General features: G+C 42.3%; 1 protein-coding gene across 2 annotated transcripts in view; it reads left to right on the top strand.

The window, feature by feature from the left end:
• PTPRB (protein tyrosine phosphatase receptor type B) overlaps positions 1-23993 on the top strand; it is a 65763-nt gene extending 41770 nt beyond the window's left edge. For both annotated transcript variants that reach the window (XM_048941036.1, XM_048941044.1), the window contains 17 exons: positions 23-304; positions 1487-1765; positions 2699-2848; positions 3878-4121; positions 5259-5365; positions 5908-6007; positions 7088-7171; positions 7284-7301; positions 7411-7492; positions 7924-8014; positions 9317-9393; positions 10201-10335; positions 12659-12781; positions 13003-13166; positions 13868-14003; positions 16566-16686; positions 19400-23993. In XM_048941036.1, coding sequence (XP_048796993.1) covers positions 23-304; positions 1487-1765; positions 2699-2848; positions 3878-4121; positions 5259-5365; positions 5908-6007; positions 7088-7171; positions 7284-7301; positions 7411-7492; positions 7924-8014; positions 9317-9393; positions 10201-10335; positions 12659-12781; positions 13003-13166; positions 13868-14003; positions 16566-16686; positions 19400-19422 — 2216 coding nt within the window. In that variant the 3' untranslated portion in view covers positions 19423-23993. The remainder of the gene's footprint in view (positions 1-22; positions 305-1486; positions 1766-2698; positions 2849-3877; positions 4122-5258; positions 5366-5907; positions 6008-7087; positions 7172-7283; positions 7302-7410; positions 7493-7923; positions 8015-9316; positions 9394-10200; positions 10336-12658; positions 12782-13002; positions 13167-13867; positions 14004-16565; positions 16687-19399) is intronic.
• The last annotated feature ends 2191 nt before the right edge of the window (positions 23994-26184 follow it).

The raw sequence follows: 26184 nt of genomic DNA, 5'->3' as shown, positions 1-26184 counted from the left end.
ATTTTATTTTATTTTTGTGTAGCACCCAGCCCTCCTAACGCTGTGTCGTTCGCTGATGTTGCAAACACTTCTCTATCAGTCACATGGCTGGGTCCTCCAGACTGGACAGACTATGATGATTTTGAGTTGCAGTGGCTCCCAAAGGATCCCCTCACAGTATTCAATCCCTACAGCAGCAGCAAATCAAAAGTACGCATCATCTATGGCCTGCGACCTGGAAGGCTCTATAAGTTCAGTGTCAGAACGGTCAGTGGTGACAGCTGGAAGACATACAGTCAGTCACAGTCTGAAAGTGTGAGAACCAGTAAGTAATTATATCCATTGCACCCTAACACTCAGCTGGAGAAGTTGCAAAGCTGTTAAATCTTACTAGTTCCTTTCACAGTCAGTAATTTCCATTAATAAATTCATGAGTGACTGGCGATGAATTCTGCTGAACTCTAAAATAATCCCTTGCTGTGTGCAAGGTCAAGTGTTTAAAGATTGAAAACAGGCATACATTTGCAAACGTCACATCCAGAGCAGAGCTGTTTGGTTACAGAGTCTGAATCAGTCAGTTTCAGGGATACAAGAAGGCTGAATAACCAAACTTCTCTGTCTAAGGACAGTAGAACATTGAACTCATCAGTGTCTGAACAATTGGAGAGGATGAGTGGAACCCTGCTGTATGAGATTTAAAACTGGAAGCAGAGTATTTCGTTGTTCTGCATTTCTGGCAGTCAGTGCTTGTGGATCTTCATTAACTCTAGCTGTCTTTAGAAGCCTCAGCAGTCGACTCATTTGTAGAAGTGATCTAGAATTGTAGAAATAACAGCCATGGAAACTTTCATGTCACATGGGGTCACATGTCACACCTATGTTTACTAAGCTAATAGCCCTTTAGACTTCATTCATCATTGTAATTAAAAATGACAGCATAGTTTTGACCTGTATTTGACTGCTTAAATGTAGGGAGGTGCCCACCATCTGAAGGAGAAATCCCATTTTTGCTACATGTCATGTTCTGTGATATTGCAGTATTACATGGACAAAGCATACATCTGTGGTATGCTTTAGCAATAAGGACACACCACGTCCTATCCAGCAAACCAGATCAGTCATAAAATAATGGTATCAGTACTGACTGACACTGATAATCAGGTGTAACCTCCAAACAAATTGCAGCACAGTATTAGAAATCCATTGCTTTGCAGTGTTTCTGTTAATAGTGAAAACAAACAAAATTACTTGCTGAAGTTTTAATTACTTCATAAATCTGCTGAAACCTATGTCACTAGCTCCAATTTCAGATGGCTGAAATGAGTTAGCCTGCCTTGCCCAATAATCAGGAAGTGCACATCTGTGGGAGAGAGGAATTCTGGCTCCTGGCCTCCTGCTCTGATTATGTGGTTGATGTTGAATCTAGGGATGCTATCCAAGCCACGGGGTGAGTGTTTGATGCCTGTCCCTTTTCTCACTGATTTTAAATTTCTCCACATTTTTATAGAACCAGACAAGATTCAAAGTCTTCATTGTCGGCCCCAGACTTCTACTGCCATTGCATGTTCCTGGACTCCTCCTGATTCTGACTTTGATGGATATAGTGTTGAGTGCAAAAAACTGGACACTCGGGAAGTGGAATTTTCTAAAAGGATAGAAAAAGACAAAACTCTGCTCAATATAATGACCCTTGTTCCCCACAAGCGCTACCTGGTGTCCATCAAGGTGCATTCTGCAGACATGACAAGTGAAGTAGTTGAAGACAGCACCATCACAATGATTGACCGTAAGTGGAATGCAGAATTGCTGTGAAAGGAGACAGTGAGCAGCAATAAGCCACTGCGTGTGTTGGTTAGAAATTGAACTCCACAATGGCCGGTGCATGGAACTTTTAGTTACAACTCTTAGCTCTACCTCAAGGAAACACAGCTCTTCCTAAAAATTACAGCCTGGCTTTATAGATTTAAGAGGCTTAACTAAGTACCATAAAAATGTGAATTTTTGGTTCTTTTTCCCATCTGAAACCTTTTGAAGTTCAGCCACCTGCTTGTGTGTTTGAAGTGTTTTTTTTTTTCTGTGCATGCAATCAAATTGCAGTGGAACAGATTTTTAAATCATTCCACAATGTAGATCTTTAAAATCCCTGCTACTTTGCTTTGCAGTTTAATTCTGCTATGCCACTGTTTAAGGTATAGTTTTCTATCATACAAAGAATGCTTCCTGAAGAAATTCTGGAATCAGTTTGCAAAATGGTATTTTGTAGTTCAATGCTGTGTCTGACTCCTTGATGTTCATTTGGAAAGGGAAACAGAAATTTAGATGCTTAAAATAGGTAACGTCTTTTAGTGAGTGGGCTAACTGGCTTCCATATACCTGGTTTAAACTTGTGTCATCTTTAGCAGCTGCAAATTCTGATTTCATAGATTTAGCAAGACTTTAATGCATTTCCAAGTGGGTTTCTGCAGGAATTCCTACTGAGGAGCTGCCACTGTTATTATGGTTGACTCACCATTGGCTTGTTTCATCCTTTGGCAGTTTCCCTGTGGGAGGCGAAGACATTTTCTTAACTGCAAAAGAATATCATCAGAAACTTGGGTCCAGTCATCTGAACTTTATTCAAAATTGCATTTCCTTTTCTAGGTATAGCTCACAATGAATACAAAGATAATGCTTTTCCTTTTTTTTTTTTTTTTTTTTCTTCTTTGGTTTCATTTCTCAGGTCCCCCTCAGCCACCTCCAGACATACGAGTAAACAAAAAAGAGGTGCTGATTACCAAATCCTCCATCAACTTTACTTTTAACTGCAGCTGGTTTAGTGATACTAATGGAGCTGTGAAGTACTTTACCGTGGTTGTCAGAGAGGCTGATGGTAAGTATCATTTAATACCATTCTCTCCATGGCCTATAGGCTATAAATCATATATGATTTACATGCAGATGTACACCCTCATCACTACACAGCAAAATAATTTCTTATATAGTTGCTGAGTTTCACTGAAGGGCTCCCTAGCCTGGGATTTTAAGCAGTCTTCCTCTCTGAGGGTTAGTAGCGACTGCAGAGCCTAGCCAGAAGTGGTAGTTAGGTTCTGTACTCTACGAGATACTCTCATATAAGATCAGAAAGTTTCCACAGCAGAAGACTTATGTTGGATGATGGATGCCGTTGAGAGTGAACATAGAATAAACTGCCTTGCTGTGCCCAGATCTCAAAAAGTAGCTTAGTTGTAAGGGGGAACAACTAAGACAACCCCTTGGAGAACCCCAGTAAGCCACACAGAGAAGGAAAAAGTAGCATGATCCAGGTGGAGTTTGCTTATTGAAGAACATGACTTTACACACAGAACAGAGCAGAAATCACCCTTGCAGTATGTATGTAAGCCTCCTTTTCTGTCACTGACCTATATGTGACAATGCAAATGGATGTCTTGACAGTTAATACTGGTTTTTGAAGCAGCTTCATATATCAGTACGCTGGTATTTTATGATTCTTAATAAAGTTTCTTAAGATGTCTGTCCATCAGCTCTTAGGTAAAAAAAAAAAAAAAAAAAAAAAAAACAGAGGAAGTATTTCCACTATCTACTTTGTCATGCCTGAGCAGTTTGTAGAGCTCTTGTAGAAAGGGACTACTCATTGCCAGGCTTTTGCCTACTCAAGTCTTCTACATGCTATTGCAGGTTTTCTTTCAGCAGACTCCTGTCATTTCCCGTGTGTTTTTTCTCTGCATACAGTAGACCACTGTTGTCAATTTGTGGGATTTTTTTTTACTTGCTTTTCCTCCAGGAAAGGCTCAAAAGTTGGATAATAAGGATTTGGTCCATCAATGCTGAGTCTGTAGTATTGCATTGTGTTAATGGCTGTGATATGTAAACCTTCTCTCTTTCTCTGCATGTGATGTAGGTAGTGAAGGACCAAAGCCTGATGAGCAGCACCCATTACCTTCCTACCTGGAGTACAAACACAATGACTCCATACGCATCTACCAGACAAATTATTTTGCCAGTAGATGTGCTGAAAACCCTGACAGTGATTACAAAAGCTTTGACATTAAGCTTGGAGGAGAAATGGAAAATCTGGGAGGAAAGTGTGATCCGGATCAGCAAAAATTCTGCGATGGACCCCTGAAGCCTCGGACTGCTTATAGGTGAGATTTATCTTGGTAATTGTGCTCTGTCACATTATTAGGCATAGTGCTGAGTGCCTGATACACTCGAGCTTCTGAAGATTAATAACTGGGTTGTATAATGTTCCTTGTGTTTCACATCATAATTTATAAAAGCTGTATCCATGCCCCATTCCATAGATATAAACCGTACTTTCATTAGCATGGGATACCATTAATTAATGCAGAGTATGTTTATTTTTTTTGGTTGAGACCTTTCCTACAGTTAGTAAATATCTCTTTAGAAACACAAAGTCATCTAAGTCAGAAGATTACATAACAAGAGAAGGCAAGAAGCTGCACTGAGTTGATTTGGCACTATGTACTCACACAAGTCCTTTGGGACAAAGTAGAAAATTGTGCAGGTTGTTCTAATCCGTGGCACAGTTCAGAGCTGACTGGGTTTGCTGTAGGATATAGAAGAGCACTACTGCCAAGACCAGGCTTAGGAGTTGAATGGGCTGTGAAACCAAATGTGAGCTCCAGTGCAGCTCAGTCACACCCTTCTTGCAGGCAAACACCCTGCCAAGAGATCTGCAAGATGCTTACCAGACAGTGACATGAACAGAATGCACATGCCAGATTGTGAAGAAGCTGAGAGGCATGATGTGCGCTGTCATTAACACATTGCTGGGATCCCCTACCTCTCTGTTCTCATTAAGGCACATTTCCCTAAAATTCAGTTTGGGAAATACTAACATTACCAGGAGAACAAAGAGGATTGTCCTTTTTCATTTTACCATTTTTCCATTAACACAGCCTACCTACGCGAAGGGAAAGCATCTCTCCACTCTCAGAAGTGTTTCTGAATCCTCTTACCACTGCAGCTCCTGTGACCCTGTCTCCAGATGCTGTCAGGCTGTGTGTGCCAGCAGCAGGAGCCCCGTTCTTGACTTTGGGTTCTTCCATCTGTGATAGCTGGGTTGGGATTTACATCACCCAGCTGTGGTACTTATCTGAGGCACCTGTTTTAAGAGCAGCCTGTGGTCAATGGAAAGTTTTTAGTTATTTCTAAAAGACAAGTCATTTCTTATCTTAATCTTTTATTTTTCCATAGTGGGCTCTGAACATCTGATAAACTTAACTAGTAACTGTAAACTGTACTGGGTTGTTTTTTAGGATCAGCATACGGGCTTTTACCCAGCTCTTCAGTGAAGACCCAAAGGAACTTCCTCAACCACTCTTTGCAGACACCTTCTTCTCTTTACCAATCACTACAGAGGCAGGTTAGTTTCAGGCTTGCTTTTCAGTCATTGTAGCAAGTGATTACATATTGCAACTCAAAACGTTCTGGTATCCAGATCCGTTTGGAAGGAGTGGAACAAAGCCACTTGTTTTTGTCATGCAGTGTCCTAAAGTCTACTTTGAAATAAGGTAGAAGCTGTGGCTTATTCATAGCCATTATTTGCCATGGATAAGCCATGAATTTGAAAATTAAAAGGTCTGCTTGGTGGAGCTGCTGACAGCAGAGGAAAGGGTGAATTCTCAGTGATGTTGTCGCCAAGAAAGCTTCAAAGTACAAGATAACCAAATTCCTATATGATGATGCTGTGCTTTCTTTTACTTTGGTTGGGAATGAAAAGTTTTGCATAACATTTAGAAAAAATTAGGACAGAAAACCAAGGCTTAATTCAGTTGTTTAGACACTTTTGATTCCTTTAATTTAACCATTTCCTCTAGCTAATGGTAACATATTCTCTGGGCTTTGGTGATTCTTAATGTATTTTCTTCAAAATGTATATGTATAAATACACTGTTTTGTTTTTAGAGCCCCTCTTTGGAGTTATTGAAGGTGTGAGCGCTGGTTTGTTTCTAATTGTAATGCTGGTGGCTGTTACTGCTTTATTTGTCTGCAGACAGAAAGTTAGGTAAGTAGAGTCCTTTTATCAGCCTCTGTTATGAGATCAGGTCAAGCTATTTTAATATAAGAAATGCACTGGAGGGTTAAAGAAATACTATCTATACACACCAGTATTTCCCATCTAGTATTAAATGGGGAGGTTGGTGGCCCTGCTTGTGGCAGGGGAGTTGGAGATTCATGATCCTTGAGGTCCCTTCCAACCCTGGCCGTTCTGTAACTATAGAATGAATGACTTAAATATCAAGCAGTGAATATCTTCTTGATAGGAGTTTCGAATATCTACTGATATTTGTAAGAATTGTCTCATAAAGGATCTCTGCAACCTCTTTTCGTTAGGAGTCTGAATTTTTCTGAAAAAATGGCTTATCATACAAACTCAGTATCTTTTGTAAAAAATGAAATGTTTCAAATTATTTTCATAACCATTGTATATGGGAAGTTCTTGGAACTGTTTGTTTAGACTTTGTTATTTCAGTTCAAAAATCTTAGTGTGACACTACCTCAGTGTCCATGCCATTAATTCAAACTTCTCAGTTTTCTGTCGATTATAGTTGTATGTTTCACATCAGAGATTAATTCTAAATAGTGAATTTTGAATACATTTTTAAAAAGCAAAATACTGCCGCAACTTTGAAAAATGCTTTATCTGTTGAAACTATTTTGCATGACTGAAACAACATTGCTGGTAGGAAATAGGATGCCCTCCTTAATGATACGCTGTACTGAGACCATTTCAGATGAGGAACCAAGTCTTAGAATCACAGAATCACTCAGGTTGGAAAAGACCTTAAAGATCATCGAGTCCAACCACAACCCAACCATACTACCCTAACTAACAACCCTCTGCTAAATCTTGTCCCTGAGCACCACATCCAAACAGTTTTTAAACACATCCAGGAATGGCGACTCAACCACCTCCCTGGGCAGCCTATTCCAGTGCTTAACCACCCTTTCAGTAAATAAGTTTTTCCTGATATCCAACCTAGGCTTACCCCATAGCCTGTTCACTCACTACTGTCGGCAGTTCTTAGCAGTAACGCACTGTAATGGTAAAACAGAAATGAAAATATCTTATTTCTTGTTCCAGCAATGGCCATGAGAGACCTACAGCAAGGCTGAGCATTCGCAGGGACAAACCACTGGCAGTCCATCTGAACTTGGGGCAAAAAGGGTAACATCATCAGTTTTGTTTCTGAGAGCAGTATTTTAACATGGCTTCATGGATGAGTGGCTCAATTGTGTCACTAATAAAATGTTTCTTTTTCTTTTAATATTATTTCTAGGAACCGGAAAACTTCCAGGTAAAAAAAAACAAAAACAACCACAGTTAAAAAAGCTTAAAAAAGATAACTGAATAAATTATGACTGTGATTCATCATCTGATTTTCTTCCTCCTGTTGAATATTTCAGTCCGATCAAAATCAGTCATTTTGAAGCACACTTCGCCAAACTCCAAGCAGACTCCAACTACCTCCTGTCCAAGGAATATGAGGTGGGAACCAAATCTAGACAAAGGACCTTACTTTATGAAGGCTTGAGCTGGTTGAATCATATTTTTGTTTGTCTCACGCAAACCAAAATAATTTTGAGTGTTTCACCTGAACTCCACTTGTAATACCAGCTCTTCATTTGGCACAGCATCTTCTGGTTGGCAGTTCTACCTGATACTACATGCCTGAGGTCAGGAGCATTCATCTGTGTGCCACATCTATGTGACAAATCATGGAAAACACCTGTCAGCCATGTGCTTGCCTTATGCTATTATGATTAGCTATTTAATTTTGTTTTTAAAAAAACAAACAAAAAAAAACCACCAGTCTTTCCCTATCCATGGCCTCCAGGAGCTGATAAGTACCTTGCCCCCCTGTGTTATCACATCCTTTAATTATTTTCAGCTGACATTTTATTTCTAATTTTTTGCAGGACTTAAAAGACGTGGGTCGAAACCAGACGTGTGACATAGCACTGCTGCCAGAGAACAGAGGAAAAAATCGATATAATAATATATTGCCTTGTGAGTTTTAGTTTTGGTTGTGTAATATTACATCACACCAACTACTTGTCACTTTTTCCAGTGAGCCTAGTAAAAAAGAGAGCGCAGCCAATTCTTTCTCTCGTTTCTGTCAGAGTTGCAATACCTCTGCCACCTTAGGTCTGGGTGCTTGTAGGCATATGATGTTTGGCCCCAAATGGCTTCACACACCAGTAATTCTGTTTTGCACTAGAGGTGTAGTGACTAGTGTTCAGTCCAGAGAGAAAAAGCTCAAGCTTTTACAAGCATTCAGTCTCTGCTAATAACAAGGATAGAAGAAATAACACTGAAGTTGTATACGTAGAGGGTATCATCCCTTCAGTGCTAACAGCCACGTTGACTCTGTTTCTTCTTCAGAGGTCAGCAAACCCGCTGCACAGTCTAGAGCTAGTGTGGTTCTGGATTGTTGGACACATACGTGAGGTTAGTTGTGTTCTTTTGGGGCAGGACCTGTTACTGAAAATTGCCCCCTTTAATCTCCTGTCCAGCAGTTTTGGAGGTAACAGATTCTGTGCACGGAGGAGGAGCATAGTGCTTGGCTGCTGGGCATGTTGTGCCCTTAGTGCACAGCCTCACAGCATCTCATGTGTTCTGACTGCCATACTGGGCTGAGGGCTGTGCCTCTGATCCAGACCCCCTGCTCAAAGCCATGCCATATTCCTACTGACTGTAGCTTCCTTATCACATGGCCATTCACCCGTATTCTTACTTCTGCACATGGCCTGGGTTGTACAAGAAGCAACACCTGGCTGAGATACAGCATGGCATCATCTCACAAATTGGCAGCCAGTGGGTTAAGCACTCTGTACTTGTCTAGCAGTTGAGATGCCACTGCTTCCAGGGGAGACACTTGGCCTGCTAACATGGGGTTATTCTGGAAGCCGTGCAGGCTGCTCTAGCACTACTGCTCTTTCAAGGGCAGTGCCCTTGGGCACTTTTCTCCCTGGGCACTTTTCTCCCAAGCAGCACACTGCAGTCAGGTAAAAGAAGGATGCTTTTGTGGCCTTTTCATTGCCCTAACAAATCCTGTGCTAGTTAGCAGAGGAATTTTTGAATATTCATTGCCTGCTTCTCACTTGTCTTCCTCATACTCTGAAATAATTCAGAGCCCTCCTAGATGAAAGAGGCAGTACAAATATAAACAGTTATTCCTCTAAATTAGCCATCCATATAAAATCCCAGTAATAATCTCACCAGTCCTTTCACAAATGCACTTCTTTAAATGGGAGAGGGACTGAAAATCAAGACCCAGCCGTAAGCATCTTGTAATCGCGTTCTTCCTAGATGATACATCAAGAGTGAAGCTTTCCAATGTGGATGATGACCCTTGCTCAGACTACATTAATGCAAGCTATATACCAGTAAGTGACTCAGAGATGTTATTTTACAGTCCTTCCTTAGTGGTTATTTGCCCTTCATCTAAAACTGAATATGCAGCTGGAGGCTTAAGGCCTCCCTTCCCCCTTCATTTATTCATCTTAGCTGGAAGTCTGAGAACTTATTTTGTAGGTGTGCTAAAAGGCTCTGTCTGGCTGCCATTAAGTTAGCTTTGAGTGGTTCAGCTAGCACTCAAGGACACTTTCTTAGATTCCTATAGTTATGTAAGATAGCAGGTCTAATTGGCCAAGGACACATTTTCAAAGGTCGCTGATTTTATACACTGTCCACAACAACTGTAGCTATCACTGCAGGTGGCATCCTCAGTGTGAAGCTGCAGCTTATCCTGACAGTGCTGGCACCTTGTCTGATGGTGAAACTGGCCGAGATTACAATAATGTAATTTACTAGAGAGTTGATTGATGATAGCAGTAGTTTTAACAATATAAATTTCAAGCTAGAAGTCAGCTAATATATTAAAAGCATCAGAACTGAAACAGAAACTCCTACTCATTCCAAAATTGCTTGATACTGTGCTGGACACAATATAGCAATGCAAAACTTTGACTGTTACAAAAGGAATAGTATTTATATACACTTCTGCAGTCTCTTCCTTCTCTCTGCGCCCACCAGCCTTCTGCTTTGAGGTCTAAGGCAGTAACTCAGCTCTCAAAGCTGTTGTCCCAGCAAGGGCATCATTGCTGCAGACTGTAACTCTGTGGCTTGTTCAGTTGCTAGAAGATCTTTTTTTCTGCCTTTATGGAAACTAATGAAGTTTTCTTTTCTTGCAGGGCAATAATTTCCGCAGGGAATACATAGCAACTCAGGGTCCTTTGCCTGGCACTAAAGATGAGTTCTGGAAGATGGCATGGGAACAAAATGTGCACAATATTGTCATGGTAACCCAGTGTGTTGAGAAGGGCCGGGTGAGCAGTGACTTTTCTTTATCAATAACAACTTAATTATTGTTTTCTTTTTAATTTTATTTTATAATGTCATTATCAATGTTTTAATGTTTATTCAGTGTTTATGCTTATTATTTGCATCACGCTGATGCCAAAAGCCCCACTCAAAGTATGCACAGTAAGAGATGAAAGCTGTAATCTGAAGACAGGAGGCGAATTTAAAGTCTGTAAAGTTAGGATGCAGTGACCATCCCAAGATCATGCAGCATCAGTGCTTCTGGTCTCTAATCCAGCACTTTGTTCACTAGTACTAATATGATTCCCTTAAGGACAACCACCTGCAAAAAAATATGTGGCATCTCTTTGATAAGCCCTGATGTCGTAAGCAAAGAGACCACTCACACACCTAACGGCTTGATTGAGTGCAAGCATAGGCAGACAATATTTAGCTGTCTGAGCAGTCCAGCTCTGCAAGTGTGACCATGTCCTGCTCCTTCTCTGTAAGACACAGACTAGATCTGTTAAAAGGTTAAATCAGCTCAAAGTGGTGTTCTTCCAGTGGATATATAGCAATATTTTCTTTTTGCTTGTTGTTTTTCCTTAATGGAGAAAACAGACGCAGGCCAGGCAGCAAGCCGTTTGTTACTGCACCTTACTGGTTCACAGTGGGATCCCACTGTCACATCTCAGAAGGAGGCAGGGAAGCATGTGCTGGAAGCCTGGTTCTCATCTGTACAGAGCTCTGGGAAGAGATGTCACAGAAAAGGTTGTGGCATTCAGAAAAAGACATCAGTGAAGCACTTCCTGTCCCCCCATCACAAACATTGGTGATGAGAACTCTCTCTTTTAACCTTGTCCATATTCTTTCCCATCCCAGTGCCTGTCTGTTGATCTGACAGTGCAGAAGGGGACATTGGTCTCTTATTTCAATTGCTGTTAGTACTGTCTTTCTTTCTTATACTCATGGAGATCTTCCATTTCCCATATGTATACAGTACAGCAAAGATGAAGCAGTCTATGAGATTCCTGGAGTGTGTGGAGGATAACCTCCTGACACAGGTGGTGAGGGAACTAGCTGGAGAAAGTACCCCACTGGACCTGCTGTTCGCATACAGGAAAGGGCTTGTGGATGATGTGGTTGTTGGAGGATGCCTTGGGCACAGGGATTGTGAAGTGATAGAGTTTTTGATCTTTTGTGAAGTAAGGAATGCAGTTAGAAGAAGTACTGCTTCGGATTTCCAGATGGCAGACTTTGACCTATTTAGAGACCTGATTAATAAAGTCATTCCCAGGGCTCAGAACTGGGGCCGTTTTTGTTTAACATTTTTTATCTGTGATCTGGATTGAGGGAATCAAGTGCATCCTTAGTAAGTTTATGAACAAGTCCAGGTTATGCAGCACTGTTGATCTGCTTGGGGGTAGGAAGGCTTTGCAGAGGGATATAGATAGGCTGGGTCAAAGGACCAAATCCAATTGTATGGCATTCAACAGCCATAATAGCTAAGTGCCGGGTCTTGAGCTTGTGACATAACAACCCTGCACTGCAGTATAGGCTTGGGAGAGAACAGCTAGAAAGTTGCTCAGAAAGAGTGCTGGGAATGCTGCTCAACAGCCTGCTGAACATGAGCCAGCAGTGTGCCCAAATGGCCAAGGTGGCCAATGGCATCCTGGTCTGCATCAGAAATTGTGTGGCCAGCAGGACTGGGAAGAGATTGTTTCCTTATGCACAACACTGGTGAGACCTCATTTCAAGTACTGTGTTCGGGTTTGGGCTCCTCAGTAAAAGAGCAACATTGAATTGCTTGAGCGTGTGCAAAGAAGAACAATGAAGCTGGTGAAGGGGTTAAAAAACAAGTCTAATGAGGAGCTGCTGAGGGAATTGGAGTCTGGAGGCTGAAGGGAGACCTCACTGCTGTCTACAGCCACCTCAAGCGTGGCTGCAGTGAGGATGCTGCCAGTCTCCTTTCTAGGTGACAAGCGATTGGATATGAAAAATGGTCTCAAATTGTGTCAGAGAAGGTTTAGATTGAGCGTTATTAAAAGTTTCTTTATAGAGAGGATAGTCAAGTACTGGAATGGGCTGCCAGGGAAGTGATGGAGTCTCCATCCCTGGAGGTAACTAAGAGACATGTGGACATGGCATTAAGGGACTTAGTAGGTCAGGTTGATGGTTGGACTTGATGATTTTCAAGGTTTTTCCAACCTAGATGATTCTTTGATTCTGTAGTTCTTCCTTCATCCTTTAGGCACAGAAGGTCTGAAATCTGCTCCTGCCAGTGCTGTATTAAAGCTTTGTTTCCAGCTGTTATTGACAATGAATCAATCTTTTTCCATGTCCCTGCAGGTGAAGTGTGATCACTACTGGCCCCTTGACCAGGATTCCTTGTACTATGGAGACCTGATAGTTGAAATGCTGTCTGAATCGGTGCTTCCAGAATGGACAATACGAGAGTTTAAAATCTGCAGTGTATGTTTCCATTCATCTTCTTTTTCTTTTTATATTATTATTTGACTTAAAAAAACCTGCAAGGCTAAATGAGGAAGGTTTCTTCTGCTGTAGCACAGGTGCATAATGTCCAGTTCATCTCTGGTAGTAGCTGTGGCATTCTGAAATTGCATGGAGGCTGTGTATGTGTGTGTCCTCATCTCTTGGCTGTTCTGATGACCCTCACCTTTGTACCTCAACAGGAGGAGCAGCTTGACTCAACAAAGCTCATTCGTCATTTCCATTACACCGTGTGGCCAGATCACGGAGTGCCAGAGACCACCCAGTCTCTGATCCAGTTTGTCAGAACTGTAAGGGATTATATCAACAGGACCCCAGACACGGGACCAACTGTTGTGCACTGCAGGTATGTGCAGCAGCAAAAAGTCAGCAGCACAGAGCTTTTCTGCATACCGTTGGGAAGATCCCAAGTATTCAGTCACACAACCTGAGAGATGATCAATGGGCGTAGATTCCCACGTACCTCTGAGCAGTGTTCCCAAGGCATATAAAATCATTCACAGTCTTACCCTGGAGAAGCCCCAGAAACTACTGTGTCTTTTGGGATCCACTGGAGTGTACTTCGAAATTTCAGCAGCTGCAATTGCTCTTATGCTTTATGCATTCTTAAATTGTCTGTGTGCTGCTGGTTGTGACCCAGCACATCTGGATCACAAGAACATGTTCCGAACAGGAAGTATACCCAAGGATGAGTCTGGATACATATGGATGTTGAGACCAACTGACAGATCCTTCCTTTCCTCTCTTCCTCTCATCCTCTTATTTCTTCACTATGAGAATGGTGACACACTAAAACAGGTTATCCAGAAAAGTCATGAATGCTCCATCCCTGGAAGCATTCAAGACCAGGTTGGGTGGAGCTTAGGGCAGCCCAGTCTTGTGGAAGGTGTCACTGCCCAAAGCAGGGAAGGTAGAACTAGATGATCCTAAAAGTCCCAGAGATGCCAGTTGACCAGGAAGTTCTCATTCCGGAAATCTAACTGTACAAAAGTATTGCATGTGTTGATCCATCTCCATTTAAATCTTTTGGGTTGCTTTCTTTTTCAGTGCTGGTGTTGGCAGGACTGGCACGTTCATTGCACTGGACCGAATTCTGCAGCAACTGGATTCAAAGGACACTGTTGACATTTATGCAGCAGTGCACGATCTAAGGCTTCACCGGGTTCACATGGTTCAAACAGAGGTAAGTTTTGGATAGCCTACAGTACACCAACACCAGCTGCATTATTTAATAATCTCTCATCTTAAAGCACCTCACAGTTATTCCATTATGAAATACTTGTTACATACATTTAGAATCTCTAGTTCAGGTTTATTTCCATTGGCTCATACAGCAGGTGCAAGCCCCAACAAGTGATGGCAATGCTTCCTATAGTCCCTTGGCACTGTACCAGTATCACCCCATCAGCGTGATGCAGCAGACACCTCACAGCATGCTGTTCTGTTATTACAGTGTCCAGCAAATGAGCTCTGAACAGAGAGAACTCCTTTGGGTGTGGAGTGAGAAGGTGAACATAGGTAGATGTAATGGGGAAAAGGAATGGAGAATGGAAAAATTAGGTGTATATAATTTTAAAACTCCTGGCACTGTGACCTTGTGGCTTTAAAGTGTGTTTTTTATTGAGCTGCTCTGTCCATTTTCATTAATGGTGTTGGAAAAATTGATCAGACTCTAACATACTGTGCTGGAAGTACATATATTCTACAAGTGCAGAAAAAGTGTTTGGGATTTCTTTCTGTGCTTTTAAAAATGCAAGAAAATCACTTTACATTAATAGCAGCTAACCACTTAGAAGCTGATTTAATGAAGGAGAGCTGTGAAAGCAGTCTTTAGATTTTTTCTGAACTGTTAATAGAGCAATCGGAATGTGTTTGATGGGTCTGCCTGTAGCTTGGTACTAATGGAGCTCTTTCTTGCAATTTGGAAACAAGAATATCAGTGGCTGAGCTTCTTGATAGATACAAAAGTCACAAAAGCATATAGGCACCACTGGGAATGTAAAGGAGAGATTTCCTGGAACTGTCTTAATGACAGAACACTTTGAAGGGAGACAGCTTCTCAGTCTGAGCTTGGCATCCTCAAAGGTGAATTCATTTCCCCATAGTCAGCAGGGCAGATTGGAGGCATGCTCACTTTCCAAGAGCCAAAGCACTGAGAAAAATGCACAGAAAGATAGCTACATTTCTTATGGAAAATAGATTGAAGATCTGGGGAGAGGAAATGCATGCTTATTGAGAAATCATGTCTTTGAGGTGGAGCAAGAAGGGCAGATAGCAACAGGACGAGAGGAAATGAAAAAGCTGAAAGAGACTAGATTTAGGCTAGATATTGGGAAGAAATTCTTCACAGTGAGAGTGGTGAGACACTGGGACAGGTTGCCCAGTGAGGCTGTGGATGCCCCTCCCTGGAAGTATTCAAGGCCAGGCTGGATGGGGCTGTGAGCAACCTGTTCTAAAGGGAGGTGTTCCTGCTGTCATGGAGTTGACTAGATCAATCTCTGCCCGTGACAAGGGGGGCAGTACGCCCCTGCCCTCCCCCCCCAACCCCGGCCCCACAAAAATGGGAAGGGAGGGAGAAAAAACAGCGGCAACAATCTATGGAGGAAAACTTGTTTTACTATGATATCGGAATGCAAGATAACACAATATAATACAATCTGATTGAAATTGAGACTAATAAATCAAATAAGTTAGGAGAGAGAGAGTTCCTGAGACTGAGTCAAACCTGAAGAGCTTAGAACCACTAGGAAAGCAGCCTCCAGCACCCACTGCCAGGCAGTAAGAGAGCACCCCACCCTGAAGGACCAGATCCTGTGACTTCTGTAATGTACAGGGATAGGTACCTGGGATTGGGGCATTAACACTTTAATACCCAGTGCACTACATGATGTTTTGATGCAGAATACTGAAAACAAACAAACAAAAAAACATAAAACCATGACACCTGCCTATAGCTGGGGGTTGGAGCCAGATGATCTTGAAGGTCCCTTCCAACTTAAACCATTCTGTGATTCTGTGATATATAAAGATGCTTTGCCTAATTTTTGGGTACCATTCTACACTAACCAGAAAACGATAATGACTCATTTTATAAACGAGAAATAGTGACAACACATGGGGATTTAACAATCTGTTTCATAATGGTAGTTTGATAGTCAGTAACATCATGGTGACCATCTCTGCATTGGTTGTGAATGTCATCTCAGCTCCCTTCTAGTGAAAGGCATTCTGCAGAAAGATGATCGTCATTCATTGTGTATTCAGAAGCAACTTTATAACATATGTGGGATTAAAAAAATAGAGGCATTCATCAAAGTTCTGAAATATTTTTATACTTTAATAACATCTGTAGAAAATATTTCTTTTCAGAGAAAAAAAGAATCCGGGAAGCTGTTTGTTTCTTCCACATGCTTCCCTTTACGTATTAGTAGTTGCACATAAATTATACAAAGCATTCAGAGTAGCAGCTATCCAACACAGCATTATGTCAAACTATGCCTTGCAGTTGATGAAGCTTTCAGTCATGATATAATCAATCAAAACGTGTTTATGTTTAATTATGTTTTAATGATACTGTTTTTAAAAACAGATTATTATAAAAGTCTACTGTATTACCACAATAAAAAAGAGGTGAATTCTAGAAGTATATTTTCATTTATAACACTGCTCTTGATTCTGCCTGAGGGAGTCAGCCTGTAATTACTTTTCCCAGGGTGACTTAAAAATATATGTGTATATCTTGCAGTGTCAATATGTGTATCTGCATCAATGTGTGAGAGATGTGTTAAGAGCCAGAAAACTTCGCAGTGAACAAGAAAATCCTTTGTTTCCAATATATGAAAATGTGAATCCTGAGTATCACAGAGGTAAGTGGAAAATTATCAAATTATGGGATATTTCAAATTTAATAGATCATTGACAGTGTAATCCAGGGGGCAGATTTCTCAATCCCTCATCACTGATATTTGTTCTCTTCTTGGACATTCATTTCTTCACTTGTGTTTTCTTGTTACTCTCAACCATCAGCCTCATAAGGGGCTTAACAACCATGTTTCTGCAACTCTAACTCCTTCATTAGTAGTGATGGTTGGACGTGGTGATCTGGAAGGTCTTTTCCAACTTAAATGATTCTGTGAAGTATTTGTAACTTCTCTTGCTGCTCTTACTTGCCCTCATGCACAGGGGAGAGACAGAGAGAGTTTTGCACTTTATGATTCCTATGCTGTTGGATGAACTGAATCCTTTCCCTGTCCTGATGCTGGCTTCCTGTTATACCTTGTTTTTCAGCATACTGAGACTGCTTGGAATTCCTGGTCTCCTCTGTCATCCTTGGCGTTCAGCTTCTGTTCTGTATTTTCCCCATTTTCTGTTGACTTTATAGGTGTTCTGAAGAAACTTCTACTTGTCTTAATGGATTATGTAGGTATCCAAGGCTGTGCTTTCTTCTACTCCAACAACTCTCCATCCTTTCTTTCAGCTCCTTTTTCCTAGCCTATATCCAGTTCCTTGGAAATAAGAATTTAGAGCTACACCCACAAAAGCACTTGAATGTTGTATAACCCACATATACCTCACTGCCTGAAAACCCTTAAGCCATTTGGGTGTCTGAGCTCCCTGTTAAGTTTGAGAAAATAGTCTCGAGAAACTCAGTCTTACTTCCCAGTGGAAAACAGAGGAAGCAGCTGTGATCACATCTTAGCTACATCTTGAGGCACCATGGTCCTCAACAACCAGTTGGAGTGCACAACAGCTCTGAGTAACACTGCAAGATTAGGTTTCTTTTGTGGCCTTAGGGAAACGATTATTACTACAGACCCTGGCATGTACTGAAGACAGCAGATCACGTATCCTGTTCCCATGTTGATAAATGTTCCTGAAATGTTCCCATCATACAGATACAACCATGATTCCCATTATAGCCAATAGTGAACAGGAGTCTGTTGTGTTCCAGAAGAGTGTCCTAAACATCAGGTTGTTGGAAATTCCTAGTAAGAGGTGGATCTTTCAGGACATTACGGTCCTGCTGACCTAAACTGAGGTGTGCTGAAAAGTTCAAGTGGTTGTTATTGCTAAGGAGAGGCTGGGGACAGAGAAGAGCTACTACTATTGGGAAGTCATCTTCCTGGAGTCATTGTATCAGTGCCTCCTATCCCTGCCTTGGCCTACTGGGGCAGCAGTAGCAGACCTGGCACTAGCACAGTCCTTCACCTCCTGTTCTCATGGATAGAGGACCAGTCAGGAGATGTGAACAGAGGTGGCCTTTGTCTCTATGTAGAGCTCATCCCTAGCAGCTTTTTAGAAGCTTTCAGGGTGAGACTGCAGGATCACAGTAGCTCTTGGAAGCTGGACAGTAAAAATTAAGGTTATAGGATGAGGAATCAAAACAGGTTTTTTTTAATCTAGTCTGTAGAATCAAAGAATCACTCAGGTTGGAAAAGACCTTAAAGATCATCAAGTCCAACCACGACCTAACCATACTACCCTAACTAACAACCCTCCGCTAAATCTTGTCCCTGAGCACCACATCCAAACTGTTTTTATACACATCCAGGAATGGCGACTCAACCACCTCCCTGGGGAGCCAATTCCAGTGCTTAACCACCCTTTTTGTAAAGAAGTGTTTCCTGATATCCAACCTAAACTTACCCTGGCACACCTTGAGGCCATTTCCCCTCGTCCTGTCACCAGTGAAAAGAGACCAACCCCACTCTTGCTGTAAGCACCTTTCAGATACTGGAAGAGGGAATAAAGTCTCCCCTCAGCCTCGTTTTCCACAGGCTGAACAGCCCCAGTTCCTTCAGTCTCTCCTCATAGGCCATATTCTCCAAGCCCTTCATAAGTCTTGTTGCCCTTCTTTGGACCTGCTCCAGCACCTCAATGTCCTTTCTGTACTGAGGTGCCCAAAGCTGAACACAGTACTCGAGGTGAGGCCTCACCAGTGCTGAGAACGGGGCAGGATGACTTCTCTAGTCCTGCTCAACACTCCGTTCCTGATACAAGCCAGGATGCCATTGGCCTTCTTGGCCACTTGGGCACACTGCTGGCTCATGTTCAGCCAACTGTCCATCAGTACACCAAGGTCCCTTTCCATCAGGCAGCTTTCCAGACACTTCCCCCCAAGCCTGTAGGGTTGCCTGAGGTTGTTGTGACTAAAGTGCAGGACCTGACACTTGGCCCTATTGAAACTCATACGGTTTGCCTTTGTCCATCGATCCAGCCTATCCAGGTCCCTCTGTAGTGCCCTTTTCCCCTCAGGCAGATCAACACTCCCTCCCAACTTGGTGTCATCTGCAAACTTACTGAGGGTGCACTCAATCCCTTGTCAAGATCATTAATAGAAATCAGTTATCAGCAGGCAGACCAGGCTTGGCAGAAGCTAAAGACTGAAGTAACAGGAGTTTTCAACAAGCTGGGAAATGCTAGCAGAAGTAAAGGTGAGATCAGCTCTTGAGTGGTTACATCAGCCACCAGCCTGCTCCACAGCCACCTTACAGAGAACTGTAGTGAACAGGCAGAGATGAACGTGAAGCTACCTGTGTTCTTTTTTTTTTTTCTAATCACAGTATTTCTTGCTTTCAGATGCTGTTTATTCAAGGCACTAAGAATGTTACAGACACCTGCTTTTTTGACCACATGTGTTAAGTAGGGGTTTGTTTGTCTGTTTTATATTTGTATTTCGTGCACTAGAAAGGTACCAGACCTTTCTATTGAGACTGTGTATTATTTATTGGTCTGGTGTTTTTTTAAAAGATATTATATAATTTAAGTGTAATAGATATTAATGTATATAATTGTATTTTGGCATTATGTAAATATGTATTTTTTTCTATAATGTTTATATTAATATTAAGCTTCAGATAATACTATTTTTTCTTATCACAGTTTTTGTAAACTGTTCTACATAAACTATTTTAAATTGCATTTGTTAACAGGGCTGCTGCGTTTGGGGCAGGTTATGTATTGACATTTAACACACAGAAAAATCCTACAAGAAGAGCCTCATTAATTTCTTTTAATTAGTTCAGTATTTGTAAGGTGAAATAAGCTACTATTAAGAAAGAGAACAGTAGTCCTGTATAAGAATTACAAAGCTACTCTACACTTTAATCTCACTGCTTGTGAAATGGGTGAAATCCACACCACTCATACCACTATGACATATCTTTTACAGAACTTGATAACAGCCACGTAACATAGGGTCCACCTCACTAGAAGCAACTGTTTCAGTCTAATGTGACATAGTAAAAAAATATCAAACAACACATGCTGCCGTGAAGTCTCGCTGACTTGCCCCACACACATCCTTGGAGGGGAGCAGGTCACTCTCTGGTTTCTTCACCCTGGTTTCAGAGAGCAGAATCAGAGCACAGCATGTGTCTGTGCATTTGTACTTGTGTAAAATTATAACAAGAAAGCTGTTCAAGAAAATTCTTTTTACACTTATCTTAAGAGATATGTGAGGATGTGAAGGCTCTCAAATTCATTAAAACAGTGTGACTGCTTAAAAATGAGAGAGATTGCAAACTTACTGAGATAAAGACCTACAAAGATATATATACCACAGTTTACACAATTGGCTTCAGCCTAAAGGTGCTTGCAGCGTAGCTGCCTGAGCCTGAGTGCAGGTCTCCTTCAAGGGCTGTTTGCTTTCACAGACGGAAAGCATGTCCACACAGGACTCCTCTGCTTTGATGTTAGCTCATGTCACTACTACAAGGGCAGGTGGAATAGAAAAAGGCTCATTTGTAACCCTGGGAATGCAGTCTCACAGGATAATTAGCTCGCTGTGCTAATCATCAGATGCACTCAGAGCATCCTGTGATTAGCTAGGAGTGTAATCCAGGAGCACCCACCAGGTGTCCTGCCCAGCCAGGCAGTTTAGGAACGTCTTCTTTCCTCTGTGAAAGAGGCTTCTTCTTCAAGGAACTGATCTGAACACTGTTCAGCTGTTCTTTGTCTTTATAAAACCTCTTCAGTTAAATAGAAAAGAGGCAACACACAGTGGTTCTTCGCAAGAAGGAAGTGCTTGTTAGTTCTCCTTTCATCTATCTACCCATTCATTACCTGGAAAAAAAACGTAGCCTGCTGCTGGAGACAAGTGCTTAGATTCCACTTCTGTTTTGCAGAGAAATCAGTATTCCTGAGGGCCTCCAGAGAGCCACCAATACATCTAAGCTAAGTGCCTGAGTTAGAAACTGCAGTGGCTCTTTGACAGGACTGCTGTGACTTTGCCATGACTTATTGGAGCCATACTCTCCCTGCAGTAGGAACACCTGTGTGACAGTGGGTGAAGGAATCTGCAAGGTTTCTCCGACAGAGTTTTCTTAAATCATTCCAAAACAGAACCAGCAAGATTGTGCATTTCCATGTCACTCTGGTCTTCCTGCAGAGAAGGACCCAGCCTGACAGTGCCTCTTCCTTCTTACTGCAGCTGGAGTCTCATCCTTTCTTGACCAAACGCCCTCGGGTGCTGCAGAAGCTCAGAACCTGCAGGCTCATTCAACCCCTTAGGTAGCTCTGTCTGAGAACATGGCTCATTCCTCTTGTGCATCCCTCTCGGCCCTCGCACGAACCTCAAGGTTCACCGCCCGCAGTGGGATCTGAAGAAGGAAACAACATCACAGTGGAAGCCCCTTTCATAGAGAGAAGTGTAGGCAAAAGCACAAAGAATGGGGCAGATTTACTGCAGACCTACTCCTTCTCTGTTTCTTTTGCTACGTAGACTTCATGTTAGCAAGCAAGGTCAAAAACATGGCAGCTTTAGACTGATTGCTGGCTCTACTAATAACAGCTGAACTTAGGGCATCATGAAAATTGCTTTTGTGTGACGTGCACTGCATCAGTACTCTCTTTTTTGCAGCAGTAGCTGAGGAAAGGCGATCGTGTTACTCACCAGCAGTGCAATTACACTGGGAGGACATACCAAATACACTCTATAAATTGTCTCACTGTATATTACTGTGTCATTTTTTTATGCTGAGGGAAATGGAAGTGGCTCAATAATACATGATTGGATGGCAGAAGTCTGATTGCATGCTATTGTGTTTGTATACTGTTAATTGTTTCAGAAGGGCGTGCATTGTTCTGCTCTTCATTTTAATGTTCCTCTGCTCAATTAGCAGCACCTACAGTTTGCAATTCTGCACCCAAAATGATGATGTCACAGCAAACTGTTCTTTTTGTCTTTTCTCTCAGCAAATAATTGACACAGTTCACAAGCCTCTTCCTCCTTATCCCTTAGTAAGAGGGCAGATTACCTTACATACTCTGGCACAATGCTCTTGAACAGCTTTACATCTCATGCAAGAGATGTGCATACACCTTATGGCTCTGGTTCTGCTTTCTGGCCAATTCTGGTCATATGAAACCAGTGTTAAACAACTGAGAATAAGTTAAAAGTATATATGTAGCATTTTTTAATATGAGACACCTACTTATCCGTGTAATTAATGATATTTACTGTGCCTGTAAGCTAAATAGCAGAACCAAAGGGAAATTGTTAATGTAACAAGAGCGGACTTGAAGGAGCCTTTGTACTGCACAAAGACAGCTCTTAAGGAAAATGACATCCTCTGATGAAGAGGATGTTTCTGTTTTGAACATCTGAATGATGTTCAGAACTCCTTTATTGATGTTTCCCGATAATAATGTTATAAAGCAAGGCTAGTGTTATTGCTGATCCATAAGCTAAGATTTGCACACTTGGAGCCCAGTCCTGTGAATCTCCTCATTGTCCACAAAGCTACCTGAGTACTTCTTTGATGAAAGTCAACTGGAATGCGAGTCTGAAAAGTAACATGCAACTTCTGAAGCACTTGTAGGGTTGGGCTTTCAGTTTGATTCAAATTTTTTGTATTGAAAGTTATTTAATAATGAAAAAAAATATAATAAATGTTTTTAATCTGTGCAATAAAATTACAAGATCCACTACCGATCATAGTAAAGAAGTAGATTTTGCATAGCTGGAGTTGATAAATGATATTTTTTGTTACTAATGGAACACAAAAGTGAGTGAGAGAAAGGCATACTGTGAAGATGTCATAAAAGTGCAACTTTATACGTTTTTCTCTGCTGCTATAGTTATTTATACAGCTTATATACGTGCCTGAAATTGCCAGAAATATTATTTTATGCCGTGATATGCTATGAATTTCATTTCGGTTGTAGAACGGAAAAAAGAATGTGTGAGCTTTACGTTTATATTGTGTATTGTATACGGCTATCCGTGCTTTGACTTAGAAAGCAGAAAGTTAAATACTGAGCAGATAGGAGTACATCAGCACACAGCCGTGCTCCTCAGCCTGGGAGTTAATATGTGGACTAAAGGAATGAGAACAGCAACCACCTAATCACTGCATTAGCATCTCTTCCCAGGGTCACAGAGCGGAGAAACGCATCTGACATTCAGAGACACAGCCTAAAACAGCAGTCACTCCCCTCATGGCCCTGTCACAGATGTTTGGGCTCTGTGAGCTGTGGGACCCACAGCCCCGAGGGGTTGTGCCTTGAATGAAAGGTGAGAGCTCACTGCAGCACATGGGCAGCTCCCGCTACACCCTGTGCCCTTGACTAACTCCCAAGCTGACAGAGTCAAACTCCCCACCTGTTGGGATGGCCAATGCTGAGGGGTCCGCTGGCAATGACCTCACAGATCAACAGCTGGTTCAGAATGAGGTGTTTTTTAAGACTGGTAGGAAATACTGGGGACTTGGAGCTGCCTACATTTAGCAAATGCTGCAGAATTCGGGCACATGATGCTGGTAGATTGAAATGCATGACTTTGTTGGGTTTTGTTTTATTTGAAAGCTAAAGAAATACTGTGAGTAACATCAAGTAGCTAAATATATATTGCCCTCTAGCAGGGCTCACAGAGAAAAAAAGAACATAGTTTGAATATGGTTAGCCATAAATTGTTTGCCAGTGCCTGGAGTAAAGTGACTGAAAAATGTCTTCAGCACATATTCCATTCTCATATGCTATATAATTGCTTCTGTTTGTGTTCCTAACAAACACTGGGTGAACACAGAATTGTGCTACTCTTGTCAATTTAATTTATGCGTTTGTTAAGTATATTTTTATATTTTTAGCTTCAGTCAACAAATCAAATATATTTGAGTGTATTTTACACATTTTTATAAGTAGTTCATGAATAAAACATTCATTTAAAAAATCACATCCTCGTCTTCTGTGTGACTGCCTCTGCATTATGGATCTTCTTGTCCTGCTGCTCAGAAAAGGTCATAAGTGAGTTTGATTTCAAGTGAGATGGTCTTCAGAGAACATTAACTTCATCAGAATCCTCAGCCTATTGGGAAAAAAGGGGTTCTGCTGTTGCCCTCTGGCTGGATGAGTGCCCATGCAGAAAGATACAGTTCTTTGCATCCTCAGTTCTTTGCCCTTACCCCCAAACAAATATGGTCTGGATTATACAATGTGCATTTGAACCAACAGTGCATCTCAGAAACTTGAGTGCCTGTTATTTGAGAGACATCACCTCACAAAGCCGTTGTACCAATTAAGGCTGCACTGGAGCTACATCACCATCTACCACCTGAGGATCTGAACCACGCTTTATAACAAATGCATTTCTTTCTTTCTCCCTTGCCACAGTGCTTGAAACCCATTAGCATTCCTGTGGGTTCAGGGTGCTGGGCAGCGGCATACTTATTGCCTGCTCTGTGTGTCTCAGTTAGTCCTTATTTGTCATAGGAAGTGTTCAGGACAAGATAAATCTGTTTATTTAAAAGGAGGAATGATGTATTAGGCTTTATTTTGTACTGAGAGCTGTGCACTGAAAGCAAGAGGGAGTTAGATGTTCTCTTTGTGACATAGAAGCTCACCTCTTAGGCATTTTGGGTCCTGAAGCCAGCATGGGTGCAGGAGAGCGGAATCATGTATAGTTTGTATCCCCACACGGGAGAAACATGGCCAGCATTGCAGACAAGAATAAATACAGGTTGTTTTACAAAGTGCAGCAGGGAACTGCAATACAGAGGGTCTCCAGCACCTCTGGTTTACTTAGAAGACCATAGATGGATCCTGTTGAAATAATACTGCCACAATCAGCCTTTTATCCACATCAGGGTCAGGAGCAAGTGGGGCAGGCCGGGACCCAGCTGGGGGTGTTTGGGCACACACACAGCAGCTGAGAGCAGCTGACAGCCACAGCCCCGAGCAGCAGCCAAAAGCTGGGCACCTCGTTGACCAGTGCTGTGCTGGCGAGGACAGGCCTTTCTGTACATGGCCTTCTCCATGCTTGTGCCAAAATCCCTGCCAAATTCCACGCTGTGTCCTTGCTTGTCTTTGGTGTTTGAGTGGAGCCCTGCAGCAGCTTCCCTTTGTTGTGTTTTGCTCCTCTTGCCACAGCACCAAGGCCACAACCTCAAAGTCATGTCCTGCAATTTGAGACCTCTCGGGACAAGGAGCCCACATGCTGACCCATGGCTCAAGGAGAGGCAGTGCTCTCTCAAAAAATGGGGTGCACTCAGACAGAGTGAGCTGGGTGAGCCTTCCGGGAGGGATGTGTCTGTCTGCCAGCAGCACTGAAGCATGGCCCAGCTCTCACAGCTGCTTTTTTCCATGTGCCTGTCTCCTCTGGTTTGCACCAGGCCTCAGAACGAGGCATGCTTTGCTGAGCAATGCCTACCAAGTGTGATTTCCCGCACGGATGCAAACCTGGCGAGGACAAAAAGCCAATGAAGTCACTAATAGAATGCCTCCATAAAAAGTCTTTGCAGGGCTATCAAGAGCACAAATTTGGCTTAGATGAGGTCCCTGTTTCGCATGGAGAGCAACATGCTTTCATTGAGTCCTTGTCTCTGCTTCCAGTAGAGCTGTAGCATTTCTGTCAGCTTTGTCCCTTGGGAGTGGGAGCCAGGCACCCAGATAGAGTGGAGCTGCTCACACACTTGAGGGGCTTTGCCTGTGCCTGTGACCTAACCTTGTCCCCTCCATCTTCTCTAACCCGCGAGGGCAGTCACCATCAGCACCTGAGGGCTGCAGAACTTCCCGTAGGATCTCACTGGCTGTGGAGACAGCGAACAGCAGGAGTGTCACATCTGATCACACACAGGCATATCTAGAGCAGAGATGTCTGTCCAGAGTGATCATCCCAGGCTTCCCTAGGATTGCCCATCCCAAATATCCAAAAGTAGGCAGGAGTCATGAAAGACAAAAAAAGTGGTTGGATTGACTAAACATATCTTAGCAGGTGTCTGCAGTGCCTGTGTGTGCATCCATGAGCTTAAATGAACCGACTGCAAACCCTGCATCCTGTCTGTGCTTGGGGATGGAGGAGGAGTTGAGCTACACTGCCCTGCTGAATGGAGGTGGCCTGGGGCTGTCTCAGAGCCTTCAGCCGCTCA

This window comes from Lagopus muta, chromosome 1 (genome assembly GCF_023343835.1).
Source record: "Lagopus muta isolate bLagMut1 chromosome 1, bLagMut1 primary, whole genome shotgun sequence".
Classification (NCBI taxonomy): domain Eukaryota; kingdom Metazoa; phylum Chordata; class Aves; order Galliformes; family Phasianidae; genus Lagopus; species Lagopus muta.
The sequence above is the reverse complement of the archived record's forward strand: the minus strand, read 5'-3'. Positions and strand labels throughout refer to the sequence as shown.